General features: G+C 40.8%; 3 protein-coding genes across 4 annotated transcripts; 2 read left to right on the forward strand and 1 right to left on the reverse strand.

The window, feature by feature from the left end:
* The first annotated feature begins 324 nt into the window (after positions 1 to 324).
* Positions 325 to 10,389, forward strand: fggy (FGGY carbohydrate kinase domain containing). Of its 2 annotated transcripts, none has more exons than XM_038718550.1 (16): positions 325 to 474; positions 821 to 1,011; positions 1,498 to 1,609; positions 2,041 to 2,192; positions 2,455 to 2,543; positions 2,805 to 2,920; positions 3,078 to 3,206; positions 4,557 to 4,660; positions 5,241 to 5,348; positions 6,017 to 6,078; positions 6,409 to 6,571; positions 7,509 to 7,583; positions 7,724 to 7,844; positions 8,048 to 8,142; positions 9,342 to 9,403; positions 9,820 to 10,389. In XM_038718550.1, the coding sequence occupies exons 2-16, from the start codon at positions 829 to 831 to the stop codon at positions 9,899 to 9,901; spliced, it is 1,653 nt and encodes a 550-aa protein (XP_038574478.1). In that variant the 5' UTR covers positions 325 to 474; positions 821 to 828; the 3' UTR covers positions 9,902 to 10,389. The 2 variants fall into 2 exon arrangements, with proteins under 2 accessions (XP_038574478.1, XP_038574479.1); XM_038718551.1 differs by lacking the exon at positions 325 to 474 and adding an exon at positions 516 to 703.
* Positions 10,390 to 11,078: 689 nt separating this feature from the next.
* LOC119902400 (peroxiredoxin-6-like) lies at positions 11,079 to 14,130 on the reverse strand. Its single transcript, XM_038718556.1, has 5 exons — positions 13,746 to 14,130; positions 12,914 to 13,070; positions 11,873 to 12,022; positions 11,597 to 11,743; positions 11,079 to 11,459 (listed from the first exon to the last, which is right to left on the reverse strand). The coding sequence occupies exons 1-5, from the start codon at positions 13,835 to 13,837 to the stop codon at positions 11,331 to 11,333; spliced, it is 675 nt and encodes a 224-aa protein (XP_038574484.1). The 5' UTR covers positions 13,838 to 14,130; the 3' UTR covers positions 11,079 to 11,330.
* Positions 14,131 to 14,229: 99 nt separating this feature from the next.
* LOC119902399 (phospholipid phosphatase 6-like) lies at positions 14,230 to 17,120 on the forward strand. The gene is made up of 2 exons (XM_038718555.1): positions 14,230 to 15,049; positions 16,293 to 17,120. The coding sequence occupies exons 1-2, from the start codon at positions 14,662 to 14,664 to the stop codon at positions 16,712 to 16,714; spliced, it is 810 nt and encodes a 269-aa protein (XP_038574483.1). The 5' UTR covers positions 14,230 to 14,661; the 3' UTR covers positions 16,715 to 17,120.
* Positions 17,121 to 20,049: the final 2,929 nt, after the last annotated feature.

Consider the following 20,049-nt stretch of genomic DNA (forward strand, 5'->3'; position numbering starts at 1 on the left):
TCACCAATTCTGGATCCTTTGCATTGTGCATGCTGGCTTAACGGCATGACTTGCTGTAACCCTTGAGTTCCACTCTGTTTCTTGTGTGTCTGTTTGTGTTAATATGATAAAAAAAAAACAGCTTGAGTAACAACAAAACAGCTATGCACTCCTATCTCCCACAATAGCCAGTACATAATAATGCACAATGATGAAGATTTTGTTTGTGTTGCAGTGATTTTTTTCAAGGCCTATTGACCTTCTAAAAACCTGGACTCTCCAAAGACAACAAGATAACAACTTGATGATAGAGAGAATCTAAAATAACCCATTCGTGGTGCTTGCCAGTTTTTACTTCGTTTTCGACTTTGTCCTTTTTGGCCGCTTTCGCGTTCCGTCGCGGCCACCGTCTGCAGCTCAAAGTACACTTATCAGAAACTCAAATCTGATTTTTTTTTTTTCTTTTCTGCGCTGTAATAATATTTTGATCTTCCGGTAAGTTCGGAGAGGTCGTTCTAGCTGATTTCCTCTATGTTTGATCACGTCTGTAATGCGTATTTGAAATGTTTTTCTGTGCAAATCATTAGTGAAAAATCACTAACGTTATCTTCCCAGTTGCTGCACTAGTCTAGTAACGATAGTGTTCAGTTGAGGTCTTGAGGACGATTTCAGTGTGTGATGTGCCAAGAAGACATAGACAAGAAATAATGAATTAAAAGCAAATGTACGATATTCTTGCGTTGAAATCTCTGTTTACCTGCACCTATTTCGAAACGGGTTGACATTGACCAGTTAATATTTAACACCGGACCTTCTCCTGCTATCCCTCCTCCACATTCAGCTCGTCTCATGGCAGAGGTCTACTATGTTGGAGTGGACGTGGGCACTTCCAGTGTGAGGGCTGCACTGGTGACCAGGGCGGGCCTGCTGAAGAGCACTGCAGAGGAGCCCATCAGCATCTGGGAGCCCCAATCTGACCATTATGTCCAGTCCTCCACTGAGATCTGGGAGAAATGCTGCACAGTGGTCAAAGTAGGGTGATCTCAGTTTCCCAAGCTTTTATTAACATGTCCTCCATAATCAGATGCACTTAAGTAGCTCATCATTAGTTTTAGGTGTTTATTCTGATCTTAAGATATTTAAATTGTTATCTGTTACTTTCCACTTACTATTTTAACCGTTTATCCATTACATGTAGCTAACATTTCAGCTCTTTATAAATTACTTTTACTCTTTCGACCATTTCTGTGTCACTTTTTTCTGACTATTTCAACTTCTCTGTTAATTTGCTATGGTAGGAATTGGGTACTGAACAGACAGCTAGTTGTCAATACATTTACTAAACATCAGCATCGCACCAGTTTGAGGTTCTATTTGGATGTGTATTTTTCTGCTTAACACGAACAAGTCATATTTAAAATTAATTTTAAAATTAGCTAAGATACTTCACTGTCTTTCCATGTACCCCCTGTCAACTGCAAAGAAACCAAGCATTTATTTATTTTTAATCTATTCCAGCGAGTTACCCAAAGTGTGGAGAGGAGTCTGGTACGAGGGATTGGCTTTGATGCCACCTGCTCTCTAGTGGTTTTGGACCAAAGCTTCCAGCCTGTGCCAGTCAGTCAGGATGGTATGTGAAACACTTTGTTACCCTATGTACCTCACAACTCACTCATAGGTTTTGCTTCAGGAAAACTTTGTAAAGCGCCATTAATATACACCTTATGGGTATATTACACAGTTTAGGTTATACAGTGTTTTTTTCTTGGACATGCTGTTTTAGTCTAATGTGAAGGGGTATGTTATTGATCCCTAAAGGTAATATCCCCTCCTCCACTACGAGGTCAAAGGTCAGGGTCAGCTACAGAGCAGAACCCTGCCAGATGGTAGGGATTCATGTTTTTATCAATTAAGCAAGGTGGACACAGGGGATACTCAGGTTAAATGACTCCTAATAGACCAATTTAATGTTAGAATTGCATCTGGGATATTCAGTCCATGCAGTATTAAATATTGGTATATGTATATATGATGTCTTTTCTTTACATTTTGCCTTCCAAGGTGACAGACAAAGGAACGTGGTGATGTGGATGGACCATCGTGCTGAAGAGCAGGCTGCTCGTATAACAAATGCCGGCCACAGGGTCCTGAGCAGGGTGGGAGGGGTCATGTCACCAGAGATACAACCCCCTAAGCTGCTCTGGCTCAAAGAGGTGAGAGGTGAGCAAGGTCAGCACAGGACCACTGATCTCTATGCTTTATTATCCCTGTCTGTATTGGCTGGTCAGCATGTGCCTAGTGTTGTTTTAGAAGTCTTTCAGCCATACCGCCATTTTTCTTGGGAGGCATCTGATAGATTGAATCTTCAAAACATGGTGAAGTTTCCATGCAAGTGGTTTGTTGGTCAAGGTCTGGTAGTACATGCATGTGCTATTATTTCTCTCAGTGATCACTTTCCTCTTGTCTTTTCATCAGAATCTAAAAGAAAGCTGCTGGAACAAAGCTGCTCACTTTTTTGACCTTCCAGACTTCCTGTCTTGGAAGGCAACAGGCTCTTTGACACGGTGAGCTTTGCTGGATGATGGTCATTGTGACTGTGTGATACATTATCCTTGTATCAAATGTCTGTTTAAAAGAAAGAATAGGGTTGTCCTCTACATCAGGGGTAATTCTAAGAAATTAGTTTTTTTGTCATGGAAAGCAACAAAAGCATTTTGATTTTTGAAAATGTTGCCTTCACCAGATGCTGTTAATGTGACCCCAAGCTGTACTTTAATGAATATATTATGAGACATGTTTCAGTACTACTCTGCAACGTGTCGCAGGTCTTTATGTACTCTGGTGTGTAAATGGACATATTGCCCTCCAGAAGGATGGGATGCCAGTTTTTGGACTAGCATTGGCCTGGAGGATCTCCTCGAAAACAGTTTTTCCAAAATAGGTAAAATAAATTAACAAGCTAACAGTTAATTAATTGTATATTGTAAGATTTTAAGAAAATCTGAAAATATTGGTAGGAAGCTTCACAGAGCATTTGTATTATGATCTTTTCAAACACATCATCTTTAATTTAAGCTGTGCTGTTTTCTGCCACCCAGGCAGTGTGACGTGCGCTCCAGGGAGCCCGTTGGGGGACGGCCTCACCCAGCAGGCAGCAGCAGATTTGGGTTTGGACCCAAGAACTGCAGTTGCTGCTTCTCTCATTGATGCTCATGCTGGAGGCCTTGGTATTACATCCTAAATCTGTTTATTGAACCAATCTTCTTCTGCCAAATTTTATAAATTTTTTCGAAGGTGCATAAGGTAACTTTGCAGGTTCCCCTGTTGCTTTGAGAAGCAACAGCTTTTAAAATATAAACTGACACATTTCATGAAAAATGTGTCATAAGCAAGGTGTATAAGCCCAACCCTGCTAGACCTTGACGCTTCAAAAGACATGAAATGGAAAAGAGAGGTAGAAGATTTAAAGCTAATGTCTAAAGTTGACATTTTGGTCTAAGTTGTATGTATGTAATGTCAAAAATTAAGATGCTTATCCACAAGAGAACTTAAATAAACTTCATGACAATTTTCTGGTTACATTTAGATATTTCTTGCACACAGCCACAAGGTTAGCTTGACTGTAGTTCTAGACAAGGTCAGCTTGCAAACACTCAATTTTTAATCTTAGGGGAATGTGAAAATAAAGCAGACTAATGGAATTCCAGCCAAGAGTTTTCAGTATCTTGTGCACAAAGTTGAAAATTGACCAACAAAGAGTCCCATAAGCAAATAGTGTATTTTTGGGAGAAAATGAGGATGTTTGGTAAATTTCAAAGCCATCTGTCCATTAGATTATTGCACTCTGAGCCAGTAGTTGTCAAGATAATTTGCTCAGGTATAGACAAACAGACCGAGTAAAGAAGAAATTGGCACACAAAGTTAGCTGAAAGTAGTAGTGATACAAGAGGGGGATGACATACGAAGATTCCTAACTAGAATCAAAGCAGGAATGTTGAGCTAACTCGTGAATTTTAGACTGCTTGCCCACCAAAACTCCCCCAACTTTAATTTTCTGTGCAACAATAATTAATAATTTAATTAATGCCGCTGTATACTGTATCTGTAAACACCTTGTTAGCTTCCTTGCAGCAGTATTTTCTTTGTTACAGAAATCCTAACCATCTGGTTTTGTTCTTAGAGATAAAACTGCTCATGAACTCTGCCCTCTGCCCTCTGGCTGTGACCTCTGCCGATCACACATTGTTGCATCAGTCAGAGGTTAAAAAACGCTTGTTGTGCATGTCACAGTGATGTATACCCGCTGCTCCCGTGCATAGATGAACCTTCCACCTCAAACTCAAACCAGCTTGACAAACATTATTCCAGCAGTTAGTGTCACTGCTGGATCCCAGGTGAAGGTTAGAGAACCACATTAAAAGGATTTAAAGCTTTTGATCTGCAAATCATTGTGATTAGTCCTTGACCGGGCTTTAACAGGAGTTTTGTAAACTTTGTTTGGGTAATATTACATTACCACCCCCTGAAAAATTAAAATTAAAAAATGTTTATGTATTTATGTATGTAACTCCTCCCAGGTGTTATAGGTGCAGATGTAAAAGGCTTTCACTTGCCCTGTGAGGACCAGCCAATCACCTCACGCATGGCAATGATCTGTGGGACATCAACCTGTCACATGGCGGTGAGTGGGTTACGTTACCCGTTGTACACTTCAGTGTCAGTGTTTAGCAAACACTGTGCTTATGTGCTATTAAAAAACATAGACATGGTGTGATCTCCATGATGACCTTTCTGACACATGCACACTTTACCGAGAATGTCATGAATAATAAAATACCTCCTATAATTAATCATACAATCACTGCCTATGGTGTGTTAACTGAGTCAACTCTGAAGTGATGTAAAAATAATACGCAGGTGTGCAATCAGTTAAAAGAAGTCTTATATATTTTCCTCTCTTCCTTAATGTTTACATATATTATATGTTCAGTGAATTGTTATTGTATGTAGAAATTATCCTGTGTGCACAGACCAATGGCAGTAACTGTAAGTAGTGAAGCAAACTGTTGGCAATCTTGTTTTGTTGATCTGAAATTGAAACTGTAGTGGTTTCCATTGCCATTTAAAACATAAGTACAAAAAGTATTTCTGTTAGCTTTTAGAGCATGCATATCTTTGTAGATGTAAACTCATTGTTAGTGTGATATACAGATATACAGTGCTAACTAAAAAATTACATTTTTCACCTTTGTGTGCATCAGCTCAGCGAGCAGCCTCTGTTTGTGCCAGGAGTGTGGGGGCCCTGCCTGTCTGCCATGGTGCCTGGCATGTGGCTCAACGAGGGAGGACAGAGCGCTACGGGAAGGCTGGTCAGTCCACTCTCAAGCTTTATACATGACTTTATTGACCAGGGTTTATGCAGCACAGTGACAGAAAACTGAATGCAAGTAGATACAAAATGTATAAAATCCATGTGACCATGCACCCAGAAGACACCCAGACGTGATCAACACATCTGGCCACATAAACGATGACATTTAAAGCAGGCTGTCTCCTTTATAGTAAATAAATGGATGATGTAAGAGTGACAGTTATTTCATCAGTTATTTCAGGGGTTTTTTTAGTTGTAGAGAAATTTATTATTAACAATGTTTATAAACTATGAACAGTCATATATATATATATATATATATATATATATATATATATATATATATATATATATATTAGTAAAAAAACAGAATATTTTGTGGTTTCTGGCTGGTTTCTATTAAATACCTTTTGGGTTTTTTAACTGTGGGTTTGACAAAATAAGCCATTTTATACCATCCCTTTAAGCTCCATGGGAATTTCATGGGAATTTGTAAAATGTATTTGACACTTTATTGATTACATTTTTGGCCAGTAATTGAAAATAACTGATAAATTAATCAGTGACGATATAAAATCAGAAGTTGCATCTTCACGAGCCTTTATGCCTTTAGCTGTGTCATCTCTAATACTTTCTGTTAAATTGTGTTGCTCTGTCCTCCCTCAGATCGACCACATGGTGAAGGGTCACACCGCTTACACCCAGCTCCAGGAACAGGCACGGCAGAGGTCAGCTGATGCATTTAGTGCTGCACTTCCCGAAAATATTCTAGCACAGCTGTCATCTCTGTTCAGCTGACGTATAATAAGGTTTAGTAAGCTTTGGGAAGGTTAGAAGCTTAACTTTTACTTAGAATTAAAGAAGAATGCTCTGGTATAATTTTCATGCTCACCTACTGACATGGCTTACTGTTACATGTGATTAGTAACAGATATTCCTGCTATGTCATGTCATAATGCCTGTAAAACTTTCTAAACAAAGTAGTGTCCATACAGCACCATCTTTAATGACATTTTATCAGACGGAGCTCTTTATTTGCTTGCTGTTCTTTTTCCAAGACTTCCTTTTACTGGAGAGAATATCTACAGCTACCTGAACAGCCACCTGAGTTTAATGGCCAACTCCGGTTCTGCTGTTGACCTGCTGGGCTCCAGTCTGCACTTGTGGCCAGACTTTCACGGGAACAGGTCTCCCCTGGCTGACCCCACCTTGAAGGGCATGGTGAGAGAGTGTAACTTATGACATAAAATACTATTAAACAAAGCGTGGGTTTTTAAGTTTATTTACCACCCTAACCTACAGAGGTGGAGCGATCATTGCAGACCCTCCTCTAACCAATTTAGTTAAATTTGATCATTTTAGTAAATAAGGAATAATTAGTAAAGCATATTATGGAAGCATAATGCTTATGATTAAGTAAGCAAATAATTAAGTATGGAAATGGAGTTGGGGTACAGCCCCACATGCCCCATAAACCACAAATTATCGTTTTTACATTTCTTTGTGTGTGTCGATTAAACAGATGTTGATTAAACAAATGAACAAACAAACATTTGTTAATTAGTGGGAGAAATTTTAAATTTTTGACAGAGCCATGGTAGCTGTCCACTCGCTATGCTAAGCTAATCGTGTCCCTGCTCCATACGTAAAGCACAGACATGACAGTGGTATAAATAATCTCATTGAAATTGGGTATTTCCCAAAATATTTAACTATTCTTTTAAACAAAATAAATGCATGATACAGTTAGCTAGAAGCTAAATGAAACTGGTAACTTTTAGCCAGGCTCTGGGTCATTATCATTGCATCACAAACGATTTGTTTGTTTTTGTAGATGTCGCCTTTATTTTTTTTAACATTGTACTGACAACAGTTTACATTCACTGCTAAGCATTCAAAAAAGTATCATGATTTTGTAAGTGCAAAGAAGAAACTTGATCAGTTGAGCATGAAATGATTTCTGTGTTCAGTCAGCTAATTGTTGTTTCCAGGCCATATCTGCAGCTCCAGGAAGCAGGAAGCCAGTGAGCAGATAACTGGTGAACATTGTTACAACCAAATCGCTGATTAGAGATCATTTACGGTTTTCACTGTCTGGTGACCCCTATTATTCAGCACTGAGACATTTCTTCATGAATGACTCATTACCATTTTGCAGGTGATCGGACTGTCACTCTCCCAAACTTTGGATGACTTGGCCCTGCTCTATTTGGCCACTGTACAAGCCCTCGCTGTGAGTCTACTGTGTTTCATTTGTTTCAAATGACCACCTCTGAGCCTCAGTCTGACATCCAAGTACCTTAAAGTACGAAAGAAGATTGTATTTGATTACCTGTAACCTGATTCCCCTTGTGTCTTTTTCTCTGGTTTCAGCTTGGTACTCTTCATATTCTCGAGGCTATGAAAGAAGCAGGACATGACATCAGAACCCTCTTCCTGTGTGGCGGGTTGAGCAAAAATGCTCTGTTTGTACAGATTCATGCCAACGCTACAGGTATAAACAAGGGACGATGACTGTTTTGTGAATTTAGCTAAATAGGCATTTCACCCCAAAATATAAAGTAATGGCATCACAACAACTTTTGTTTCTCTACAATTTCTACTAAATAATCCACATTGTTATCAAAACTTTTGTTGGACATTATCTCCCGTGGAGGCTTAAGCCAATTCTAATTTTTTCAGTATTATACTTTTCAGGATTGCCTGTGGTGTTGCCTGACCAGATAGAGGCTGTGCTAATAGGAGCAGCAGTCCTGGGTGCATGTGCATCACAGGACTACAGCACTATACAGGTGGTGTGATACACAAACATTACATTACATACCGTAGTATGTAAACTAAGGCCATAAAGTTGACAGGGGCTTAGGCAGAAAAGGCTTTTGAGACTTCATGCAGCTTTAGCTTAAAATTGTCCTTAATAATTAAAAATTTGTAGTTGTAATTTTAAAATGGCCTGTGCAGTCTACAATAACACACTTGTAAATCAGCCCACTGTATGTTGTTTTGTGCTTCTGAATGCACTGCTTTGTGCAGGTTGCATTAAACAGCTTAGTTCTGAAAAGCATAAAATATTTCTATATGTTGTAATTAAGGATTTTGGAGAAAATATGTAAGAAGGACCTTGTGTGCCTGAAACAACATAAAAATCAAGTGCTAATACAATCTTTTTAATTATGTTAATATCTTTCAATGCCATGAAAATAAGTAAAAACAGTGCTAATATTGAAGCAAAAATGTAAAATTTGTTGATACTTCTGAAATTTGCTGTTAAAGGGGATCTACAGTTATTTAGTATTACACTTCCATAAAGGTGGGGGAATTGTGTGACAGAGAAAATAATTCTCAAAATTTGTTCTAGTGAACTTGAACTTCATGGGTTAAATGTTTGTACATTGAAATTTTATTGTGCAATATATTCATTTGTTTGCAAACCAATCTTATTTTAATGAAATTTAAGAAATTGACTTCAGAAATGTAAAATGCCACGCTACATGCACATGGCACAGATCTTATAATCACTGACTCAATGCCTCCATCTACTGGGTGGAACCAAAATTTACATTGCTTTGCTTGCCTCAGTCACAGAGTGGATTTGCACTCTATGTGTTTAAGATATAAGCGATGATTTAATCTGTTGCTAGGTCAAGCTATCATCCCTTGGTGTCTCAGTACCAGAGCTCGTAGCACAATGGCAAGCCTTTAAGCCAGATATACTAAAAATAAGACTTTGGACTAGGCTGCACCTGTTTTCAGTCATAACTACTAGCAGGCAGTTGTGTCTGATCCTCAGCGCTGCACACAGTCATGTAGCTGGATTTTGTAGGTTTAGCCAGGAGAGAGCCCCAGCACTGCATTAGTCATAAACTCAGCCACATCGAAACCACTGCAGTTGGCTTGTGTTAATACTATAACTGGGTCACGGCTGGCCTAAAACCGAATGTGCATAACATGATTTATTGAGGGATATTTGTCTTTGCAATTTATGTTTTAGGAGGCAATGGAGAAAATGGCTAAAGTGGGGAAAGTTGTTCAGCCTGACAATGAACTCCAGAGGTGAGACAAAGAGGGTTTTTTCCCCAAATATTTGGTGATGTCACGGTTGCTGTAATGGCCTGTGGGATAGTAACAAATGGATCAAATATATGCCCAATTTAGTAAGAATGCATCGTTTTTACAGAGCCATATGTTAGAACAATTTATTTCTAATGTGAAGGAAATTGCATCGCTTTTAAATGTGCAAAATGACCCACATAGATAAAGATTGATTGAGTTATAGGTATTTTTCTGTTAAATGAGTCCATTCATTCAAGGTGAAACCAAAATGTTATACTAGTCTCCTTAAAGTCAGCCAGGTTATGAGAAAAACTTCACATTTAAGAAGTCTGCATGTTTTTATTACAATAAAAACTGAAACATACAGTACTATGCATCAGATTTGTGTAATTATTTTCTACATTTCATTTTTTTAGCTTCTATGAGAGAAAGTACAAAGTGTTCCTGCGACTGTTCGCCCACCAGAGGGAGTACCAAGCCATCATGAACCAGAGATGACACTGCTGGTGGGAGGCGGCCAAGTTGGAACTGACTCTCTCTGACGTAATAGTGATGACAAATCCACACACTAGAGACAAGAACAGTAGTCTTAACCCTGCTAATTTCCCTGATATTATTAATGGCCCAGTTTGAAGGAACCTGAAGGAAAACCGCTCTCTGTGGCTGACTATCTGTCAGGGGTTAAGTTGGTTCTGGATATATGACTGGCAGAATTTAGACTTCACACATGCTCGATTTAACACCACCTGGCAGATGACAGTAAAGAAGACCTTTATGGGGACAAGCTGTTGGAGCTTTCCATGGCTGTCTGTCCTTGTAGATCCACTGTTGCATTTCTACCCAAAACAAAGAGCAGGATGCAGGAGTGAAGGAGGTAACATCGACAGATTTTACAGTGTTCACTTGCTCCATCCAAAGTCACAAACCGGCAAGTACTGACACCTTCAAATGTATTCCTAATAAAAAATTTAAATGATAGAACTGTGCTCATGCCAGTCACTCCAAACTAATGTCTTTTGATATATAATTTAGTGAGCTTCAACTAAGTGGTGACACGCTCATTCATTTTTAAAAACCATGTCCTTTGTTCTATCTTCACTGTATTTTATCTTATCTTTTCATTTCCTCTTTGTAATTCCTCCACTGTCCTTAAATTGTCCTGTCCGCTGGTCGCAGAGAGGAACCTGTTGCCAGCAGTTCCCAGGCTCAAAGTTGATAAGCTCTTCACCAATGCTGTCGACCCGGTGACGGGGAACGCCAAATCCTACACAGCTGAGTTAACAGCCGCCTTCAAACAGAAGTAAATTATGACAAAGAGGGGGCAGGGAGAGCTCTGCTGCCCAACACTAAGATATTTCTAAACAGTGGAGTCCCGAAATCATGACAGAGTTATTCAGTGAGTTTGCTAAACATCATTCTTTAGTAAAAAATTACTCCTAATACTCATCGCTACATAACCATGATCTATATATAGATACAATAAATCCACAAGACTTTCTGTGAAAATAATCAGTGTGGCCTGGCAAAACTATTGCAAACTTACAGCAATCAGTTATGTGAGAGTAGACAATCCCAGGTTTATTGATTGTAAACCTAAAATGAGTACTCACTACCCAGGCAAGGCGACCACATTATTTCCTCACCCTTAGTGTAAATGGCACCACAAACCACTTCCTCCTGCAACATTGCAGCTTTTATTATTGGTACACTGTACATGTTTAAAACTTATTTTAACTGTAAAAACTTTAAAAAGTCTTACATATTCTAAAAGGCACTGGTTGTCATTTGTCCACTGACTTGTTTTTCTACCTGGTGATCAGAACTCAAGGTTCTTGAAGTCAAGGGTTGAGAGCTGCTGGATCATAGGACAGTCTGTGTGACATTTTGTAAAGCGAGTGTTGAATATCAGTACTGTCTCTGCTTGTGCTTATGGCTGGGGCGTGTAACGCAGGTACTTCTTGCCAGAGGGCAGGTCTTTGGTGTAGACACCACCTGGGAACAAAGAGGCAGCCTCCTCCTCAGACATGCTGGGAGGGACCATCACACAGTCTCCAGGCTGGCGGAAGGCAGACACGGAAAAGAAATGGGGGTTATTCTCCATGGCATCAGGTCAATTCCTGTTTCTATTATCTCTGTAGTCAGCTGCTGAAATGATTGGTGCCAACTGAGGTCACTTTGAAAGGCGTGACATACCTTCCAGTCGGCAGGTGTGGCCACTCGTTTCCCTGCTGTGATCTGGAGTGAGTCCACCACTCGCAAAATCTCATCAAAGTTGCGCCCAGTGGTTGCTGGGTAGAGGAGTGATAGTTTCAGCCTTTTGTCAGGGCCAATGATAAATACCTACACACAAACAGAGACAGAGAGTAGGAGCCTGAGAGGGTTAATCTCTACTGTAGGCTTGAGAGTAGATATTGGATATTAAGTTTGAATGCTGGCTAAAAACATTTGATTTTGACTGTTAAGTCTTACACAGCGGGCAGTGAGCGGCATGCCATCTTTGTCCTTCTCATCAGGGTCCAGCATGCCCAGGGCCACTGCCAGCTCACGTTTACTGTCCGCTATGATGGGAAAAGGCAGCGTGCAGCAGGCAGACTCCTCACAGTTGTATGCCAGGATGTCCTGGTTAGTACAGAGACACAAGCCCTTAGTTATTTAAACCAAATTGGTGCAACACTGTAGTTCTGTTGTCTTATCCAAACAAGTGATATTTATGATAAAAACAATTGAAGAGAAATGTGTACGGCAGCACAGACAGTAGAGGCAAACTGAACAAAATAAGAAAATAAAGAAGAACAAGATTTGGCTATAAGATGCTCCTAAAATGTGCAATATGCAGAACCCATAGCAAACCCATAGCTGACTTTTTTCTTTAACTGCATAGTTAATTACATTTGAACATACCATCTTATCAAATTTTCCACTGAAACTGTGGAATCAAACCTAGTTTGTCTTGTAAGGTTTTATGTCTATAAAAAATCTTGGGACATTCAGTATGTTCTGGTTGCCTGCTCTCCCAGTAAGCATTTGAAATTTGCAGGTCACAAGATTTCCACATTAACACTGCGCTAACTTTGGTTGAAAAGTAAATGTTTCTTTTCACAGCATTTACATGTGTAGTTAAGACTTGGGACACTAAAATATACTATCTAATTAGATCTAAGTCATCTAATTCACTTTTAAAACAAGGGTTATGTGTAACCTGTCTAATTTAAACAATGGTAGCCTGAACTTCTTTTGACTCGCGAAAAGCGATGCTTACTGGGTTGAAGACAGAGCTTAGCAAATTTGATACTAAGTATGTTTTTTAATGGAAAAGTGGATAAGACACATGCCTTTGGTGTGAGAGACCCGGGTTCAATTCCCACCGTCCCTGCTTTGGATTAAAGCCTAAGTTTAAAACAACAGAATCCTCCAAATGTGGACAGCCTCATGCTTCCTCAGTTTTACTGATCAGCACTGTGTGTTACTCTGGATGTGGTGTCAGAAAACAGGTGGATGTAGCTATCACACCTTGCTCCAGCCATGGTGATCCTCCAGGAAGTCGATGGACAGCGCGATCATTTTGACATTGCGTTTACTGAACTCACTGCTCAGTCTGGCAGCTCGACCTAGCTCTGTGGTGCACACAGGGGTGTAGTCTCTCGGATGGGAGAACAGGATTCCCCATCTGGAATGAAAAGAGAGGTTAGTGAGGCTGTGTCCGGTGTATGCCAAGATCAGTGCTTCGGTAAGCACAAACATATTTCAGTCTGACTTGGTTTCCTCTCATCACATCTCTTTTTCTTGTGGTTACTATTGTTGCACAATAGGATGAAGCTGAATGATGCACCTGATACCAGACTGACAGGATGTCACCTCTTTTTAACTGAAATGTTTTTAAAATGATGACAAGAGGGAAAATGGTGGGGGGATTTTAGGTTTGACCTCTGTCTGGTCTTACTGATTCTTTTGATTTGGATCATCTCACCATGTGATCATGAAGGCTTTGATCTTGTCATAAACAGTTGTTGCAGTTGATAACTGCATGCCAGAGCAAATTAGTTTGTCCTTTTGTCCACCACATTATAAATTATTTTTAAATGACATATGCACTTGTAGGCCAAGATTCCACCTTTATATGTTTATAGGTTTTGGTGTTCTAGCCTATAGGCCTACAGCATATAGCCAAAGGTCTAAAGCAGAAGTTAAACATCAGTAACAGGAACTCCATGCAATCTCTCTCTCTCGCTCTCGCGCTCTCTCTCTCTCTCTCTCTCTCTCTCTCTCTCTAGTGAACTGAATTCTCGTTAAGCCTACGAATCAATAACCAACAACAATAAACACATTTAATAAGCCTACTTACGAATCACCGAGAAATTCGTGGAGTTTAATTTTGCCAGTGGTGGTCTCTGCCTCGAAATCAGGAAACACATCTCCGAGCAGCAGTCCGGGCATTTTCAGTGCGCGAGGTGTTCCGTCTGTTCAGCTGCAGCTGTGATGAAAGATGATCAAGATAAGGCGGAAACGTCCCCCTGAAGGCCACGCGATTTACATAAGCACCCACTGTCAACTGCACAGGGCAGCATACATGACCGCATCCAGACATCCACACTGTGGTGCGTTTTGATTGATTGATTGGCGCAGTCGTCGCAGGGATTGACACATTTTATTAAAGTGCAGCACTGAAACACATCTCCAATAAAATATGAAGCCTAAGCAAATAAAGAGTGCATTATGTCTGGGAAGTTAGTTACTCTGCATTATCTACATTTAAAACTAAAGGCCAGTTGTTGGTTGTTTTTTTTAAACCTGTCCTGCCCAGCAGCCTGGAATACAATATGAGGAGCTGCATACCATGTTGTGCCAGACAGATTTAGCTTTAACAAGTGAGTTTTAATATTTATCCTTTGTCTTCTTTATTATTTATTTAATCAGCGGGCCGGAAAGGGGGCAGAAACGGGTCGGGGGGCACAAACATCATACAAACAGACACCCCAGAGAAAGGACAGCACCTGCAAGAGAACGGGGATGGCGGGGTGGGGATCGAGCGGGGATCATACATTGAAAACTAAATGCCAGTTTAATTACATGTTAATGGGAGGGATGATGTTGCCACGTGACCAGAGCCCCGTTCTGAATAGGTGACATTTTAACCCCATGTATTAGGACTCCCCGGTTTGCAGGATGTTTTGAGTAAAGGCGCAGCAGCATTAATTGTTTACGCGCCACTGGTGGTCGATAAAGAAGGGCGAAGAGACTGCTGTGGACACTTTAGTCAAATGACAATGTCCTCATCAACGTCCAGACGGAATAGTTGCCGTGGAGTTGTGTGTGGAAACCGGGCATCATCAGAGTGCCATGTCGTCCGCCGCCGGGGATCCAGCTGTTCTTACTTTTCCTCTGGGGCGCAAACTGAAGACTTTTCCGTCAGCCTGAGCCAGCCGATAGTCACGATAACGCTCCGGTTTTTGCTGGCGATAGATTTGTGGCTGTCCAAGCGGCTCGGGGTGTGCGCATGTGAGGGGTCTTCGTGGGGTGGTATACGGCCCCTGGTACGGCTGGTGGAGTTATCTGGGCATGTCATCCCGTGGCTCATCGGCACTGTGTACACTCTGCTCCGGGGAGAGAGTGTGGCGGAACAGGAGATCATGCTGAATTTGACCCTGGGTGAGCGAATGTGTGTTCGTTGTTTTTAATTCGGGTTATTAGGAATGAGTCCAGTCGGGTTATAGATCAACATTTGTTTAGATTCCTGGAATCAAATTATGAATAAATTTTATGCTGTAGGTAGGCCTATTCAGTCAAGTATCCGCTTCTTAAGACTGTCACCCATGATTATCAGATAACCTTTTTATGTATTTAATATGAACATTTAGACTGCAACAATGTTCCTAGTTTTGTTGTTGTTTTTACTCTCTTTACTTCGCCTTACATTTGGCATGCCAGTTTGGAACATTTTAGTCTTCAGAGAAACACGTCTTTATTATTACGAAATCAAAATACACAATTACTAATCTGCTGTCATTTATGTGCCCCATGTTCACGCACCTTTGTGTTTATAGCCACATTAGCTACGGGAAAGCCTTTGCGTTATTACGCACATTTGTGTCAAAGTAGAGCCTTGTGAGGACAAAGTGAAGGTTATCAGTGGCTAAGTTATCAATGTTATTGGATTGTGAAATAGCACAACTTAACAGACCAAAATCCGCATCAACCCACCCAAGTGTCAAATAATGCATTAGTGGCGCTGCAAATTGACCGTCAGAGAAACCTTTTGGGCCGCAGCAGAGGGCATCCACGGCCACGGACAGACATGCACGTGATATGGCTGATGCTTTATTTACATGTGCAGACTCTGTATCTGTTGACTGACAGCTAGAGATCAAGTCCTACACGGTTATATTGTTTTGTGCTGTGGTGAAAATACCAGAGCTATTTTGGGCACATAATATCCTATTGTTTGCCACTGTGTTTTGGAAATACTGGGGATAGTTGGATTAATACCAAACAGCAAGTAGTATAGGCACCAGCCATGGGGATTTTCAACAAACAAAAGTGTTCTTATTAATGATTTATGTCTGAACTATAAAGCAGTAGGATACTAAGTGATTTATTAACCATTATTAAAGCCAGTTGTTACCACTTTTAAACCACTTATATGTTCACTATTACTATTATAAAGTGATACATAGAGTTCTAAATAAGTAAATCAGAGGTATAGGTGACTGCTCTGATAAGGACAAAGGTAGAGAAGTTGCAGAGTGATGGGCTAGAACAGATTACTATAAAAGGGGGAATTGTGAGGGGAAATGTTTAACAAGGGAAAGTAGCTGAGTTACTTTGTGAATAGGTCGTTGGCCTGTAATGCAGACTGAAACCAATGTTGTATCTCTGTCTTTCCTCATCACAGCTCTGTTGTTGGACCTGCTGTTGGTCAGAGCTGTAAAAACTGTGGTCAGACGTCGCAGGCCTGCCCAGAACCGTTCTGACATCCTCTCCGCCTTCTTTGTGGAGCGCTACTCTTTCCCCTCGGGCCACGCCACGCGTGCGGCCATGTGTGCCCGGTTCCTCCTAGCTCAGCTGGTGGACACAGCCTCCATGCGGGTCCTCGTGGTGGGCTGGGCCGCTCTGGTGAGCCTGTCCCGGCTGCTGCTTGCCAGACACTATGTGACAGATGTGGGCTTTGGGTTGGTTATGGGTTACTGCCAATATAGTCTAGTGGAAAGATTCTGGGTGACCTGGGACTGCCTGCAGGACCTGCTGCTCTTGCAACTGAGAGAGATACTCAACAGGGCTTACAGTGGACTCTGGATGGCAGATTGGAAACATTAGGTTTGGTGGAACTATGTGTGTGTTTGTCAGCCTATGCGTGGGGGAAATGTGTAGCATGAGTGTGTGTAATTCAGAAATTCCCTGCGTTATAAAAAGTGAGCTTTAATATTGTTATTTATTATTATTCGATGATATCAAAGTTACTTCACTATGCTTCAGTTTTGTTTATCTGTATCAGGTTTTTTTGTGTGCTTGTTTGTGCTCTTTTTTTAAAAGAATGAAATGGAGACATTGAAACAGGTGGCTTGGGTTGTCATTGGCAGGTTGGTGGCATATCCTATTAAGATGCACATCCAGCTTGTTCCCACAATGGTGTTGATGATGCATGGACTTAATCTTACAATGCTGAAACCAAAGTTCAATTTAATTTGAGCCTTTTTTTAAATAAAAAGTTAATTAAAGCCTCTACAGATGTAGTTGTATATCTTACTGAGACAATGAGTCATTTTGTGGCTGACTGAAAATGACACTGGCAAAGGGTGAATTGCAGCTCAGAATGTGGTGGCACACTGTCTTATATAGAGGTATGCAGTTTTGTAGTGAGCTAAAACAACCCACTGCGGGCTCACTGTATTTCTCTGAATGCTACTGGGGGGAAGTCAACTCACCCAAGTTTCCATCAGCTGCTGCTGAGTCTCCTGACTGACATTATAATACATCCCATCTCTTCTTACAGTGTTGTTAATCTGTGCTGCCAATGACCATTTTTACATACTATTGCAGATTCCAAACTAAACTGCATAAATATGTTGTGCTTTTCTGTGGTTTTGCCTTTAAACTGAGAAACCAGAGTGCACAAAAGTCCTTTTGCTGGTCCATGCACTTTGTCAGTAGAGCTAGTAGGTGAGTATGCATAATCCAGATGCAAACAGTTGTCCACAGAGGGCAGTGCATAATAAGAATATAGTTACAAATGGCAAAATGGAGGCTTGTACAAAAGGATACAGCTGGTTCTGGAATGTTTCGCTATATAGGTTGTCGGGTCACGACACAGAGACTGGACTTTTAATTGTACTGAGGCATAAGTTGTCAGGTACATAAGCACAAAATGCTCACAGTCCTTAAATCTGTCAGCCACAATGTAGGTGAGGAGTGGGTATGTGTGTGGTCTAAGGATAGAACTCCTCATTAATACAGTACACAAGAATTACAAGCCCAAATACAAGCTCCAACAGTAATAACTGAATAGCACTGACTAACTTTATTTATAGTTAACAGTGGGTGAAATGCCCACATACTGAAGAAGCTCCCATCAACAATATTTTGTGTGCAGTGAGAGCTTGCAACTTCTATACAGCTTAGTTAGTTAACATTTAACAAGCCTCTCTAGCCTCAGCTAAAATTAGCATAGGCTAACTAACCACCAAAAACACACAATAATGTGCTAACTTAACATAAACTGTATTCATAACATTAACATTACCACATAACAGTCCACATCAATCATCTATGCATACAATAGGCAGGGTTTATTCTACTTTGATACTGTCCTTTCTAAACAACTGACTGCCACGTGGCTAAGGGAATTTTTCCATCCTACAAGATGTTATTTCTAATGTGATTAATTTGGTATTTCATCAGCGCACCCAGCCTTTTCTACAGGCCTTTTACTGTACCCATAAAGTCACACTGCTATACAGACCCAAAATGGAGTAACTACACATTTGGTCAAAATTAAGTTTAAACCAGAATCTGACTTTTTTGGTGTGTGACTTGTACTGCTAATAACTTCGGAATATTTTAAAAGATGGCCATTGAATTTCAGGCCATGACAGATATTGGTGATTATAGCTGTTTATCGCAACATTGTTTGATACATTAATGCTAAGGTTGTTGTAAAGGCAACAACAAACAAAAACTACACTGAGCAAAATTGTAAACGCAACACTTGTTTTTGCCCCCATTCATCATCAACTCAAAGAACTAAGACTTTCTCTATGTGCACAAAAGGCCTATTTCACTCAAATAGTGTTCACAAATCTGTCAAAATCTGTGTTAGTGAACACTTCTCCTTTGCTGAGATAATCCATCCACCTCACAGGTGTGGAATATCAATATGCTGATCAGATAGCATGAGTATTGCACAGGTGTGCCTTAAGCCTCGAATATACTCGGGAGCGTATGCGGACACCGACAGTTGCAGACTCCACGGACGCGGACTACTTCTGTTTATACTACTTAATGCAGTCTGCTTGGCGGACACGTTCCACACATGCGCAGTAGATTGGTTGGTGCCCTGGTAGCGCTAGTCGCCTGTCCAGGTACGCACGGACAAAAAAAATGGGAGGCACGCGGACGTCTGCATAGACCCTATGCGTACCCCCTCTGATGACGATTTTTTCGTCACGCGGACCCTCGCATACTCATGGACGCGGAAAGTATAAACCTTGCCATAGGCTGGCCACAATAAAAGGCCACTTTAAAACTTGCAGTTCCATCACACAGCACAATGCCACAGTTGTCGCAAGTTTTGCGTGCAATTGGCATGCTGACTGCAGGAATGTCCACCAAACTGTTGCCTGTGAATTGAATGTTCATTTCTCTACCTTAAGCTGTCTCCTAAGGCATTTCGGAGAATTGGCAGTACATCCAACCGACCTCACAACCGCAGAGCACGTGATCACAGCCCAGGACCTCCACACCCAGCAACTTCACCTCCAAGATCGTCTAAGACCAGCCAACCGGACAGCTGCTGCAACAACAGGTTTGCATAACCAAAGAATTTCTGCACAAACTGTCAGGAACCGTCTCAGGGAAGCTCATCTGCATGCTCGTTGTCCTCATTGGGGTCTTGACCTGACTGCAACTTTGCACAGCCATTGAAGAGGAGTGGACCAGCATTTCACAGGCCACAATCAACAACCTGATCAACTCTATGCGAAGGAAATGTGTTGCACTGCGTGAGGCAAATGGTGGTCACACCAGATACTGACTGGTTTTCGGCCCCCCCCAGTACAGTGAAACTACACATTTTTGAGTGGCCTTTTATTGTGGCCAGCCTAAGGCACACTTGTGCAATACCCATGCTGTCTGATCAGCATCTTGATATGCCATACCTGTGAGGTGGATGGATTATCTCAGCAAAGGAGAAGTAATCACTGACACAGATTTTGACAGATTAGTGAACAATATTTGAGAGAAATATTGTGAATGGGGGCAAAAACAAAAATGTTGCGTTTATAATTTTGTTAAATGTATCTGGTCTGGTTGTTTTTTAAGCAAATTGGCAAAATATAACTTGATAAACTACACAAATGCCTCCAAACAAATACTGTCTCCAGCTTCATCATGATTTGGTGAAAACATTTCAGATCAAAATGACACTCTTGGTCACT

Source organism: Micropterus salmoides, unplaced genomic scaffold, assembly GCF_014851395.1.
Source record: "Micropterus salmoides isolate LMB-PRFRI ecotype aquatic unplaced genomic scaffold, ASM1485139v1 Ms_hic_scaffold_14, whole genome shotgun sequence".
Classification (NCBI taxonomy): Eukaryota; Metazoa; Chordata; class Actinopteri; order Centrarchiformes; family Centrarchidae; genus Micropterus; species Micropterus salmoides.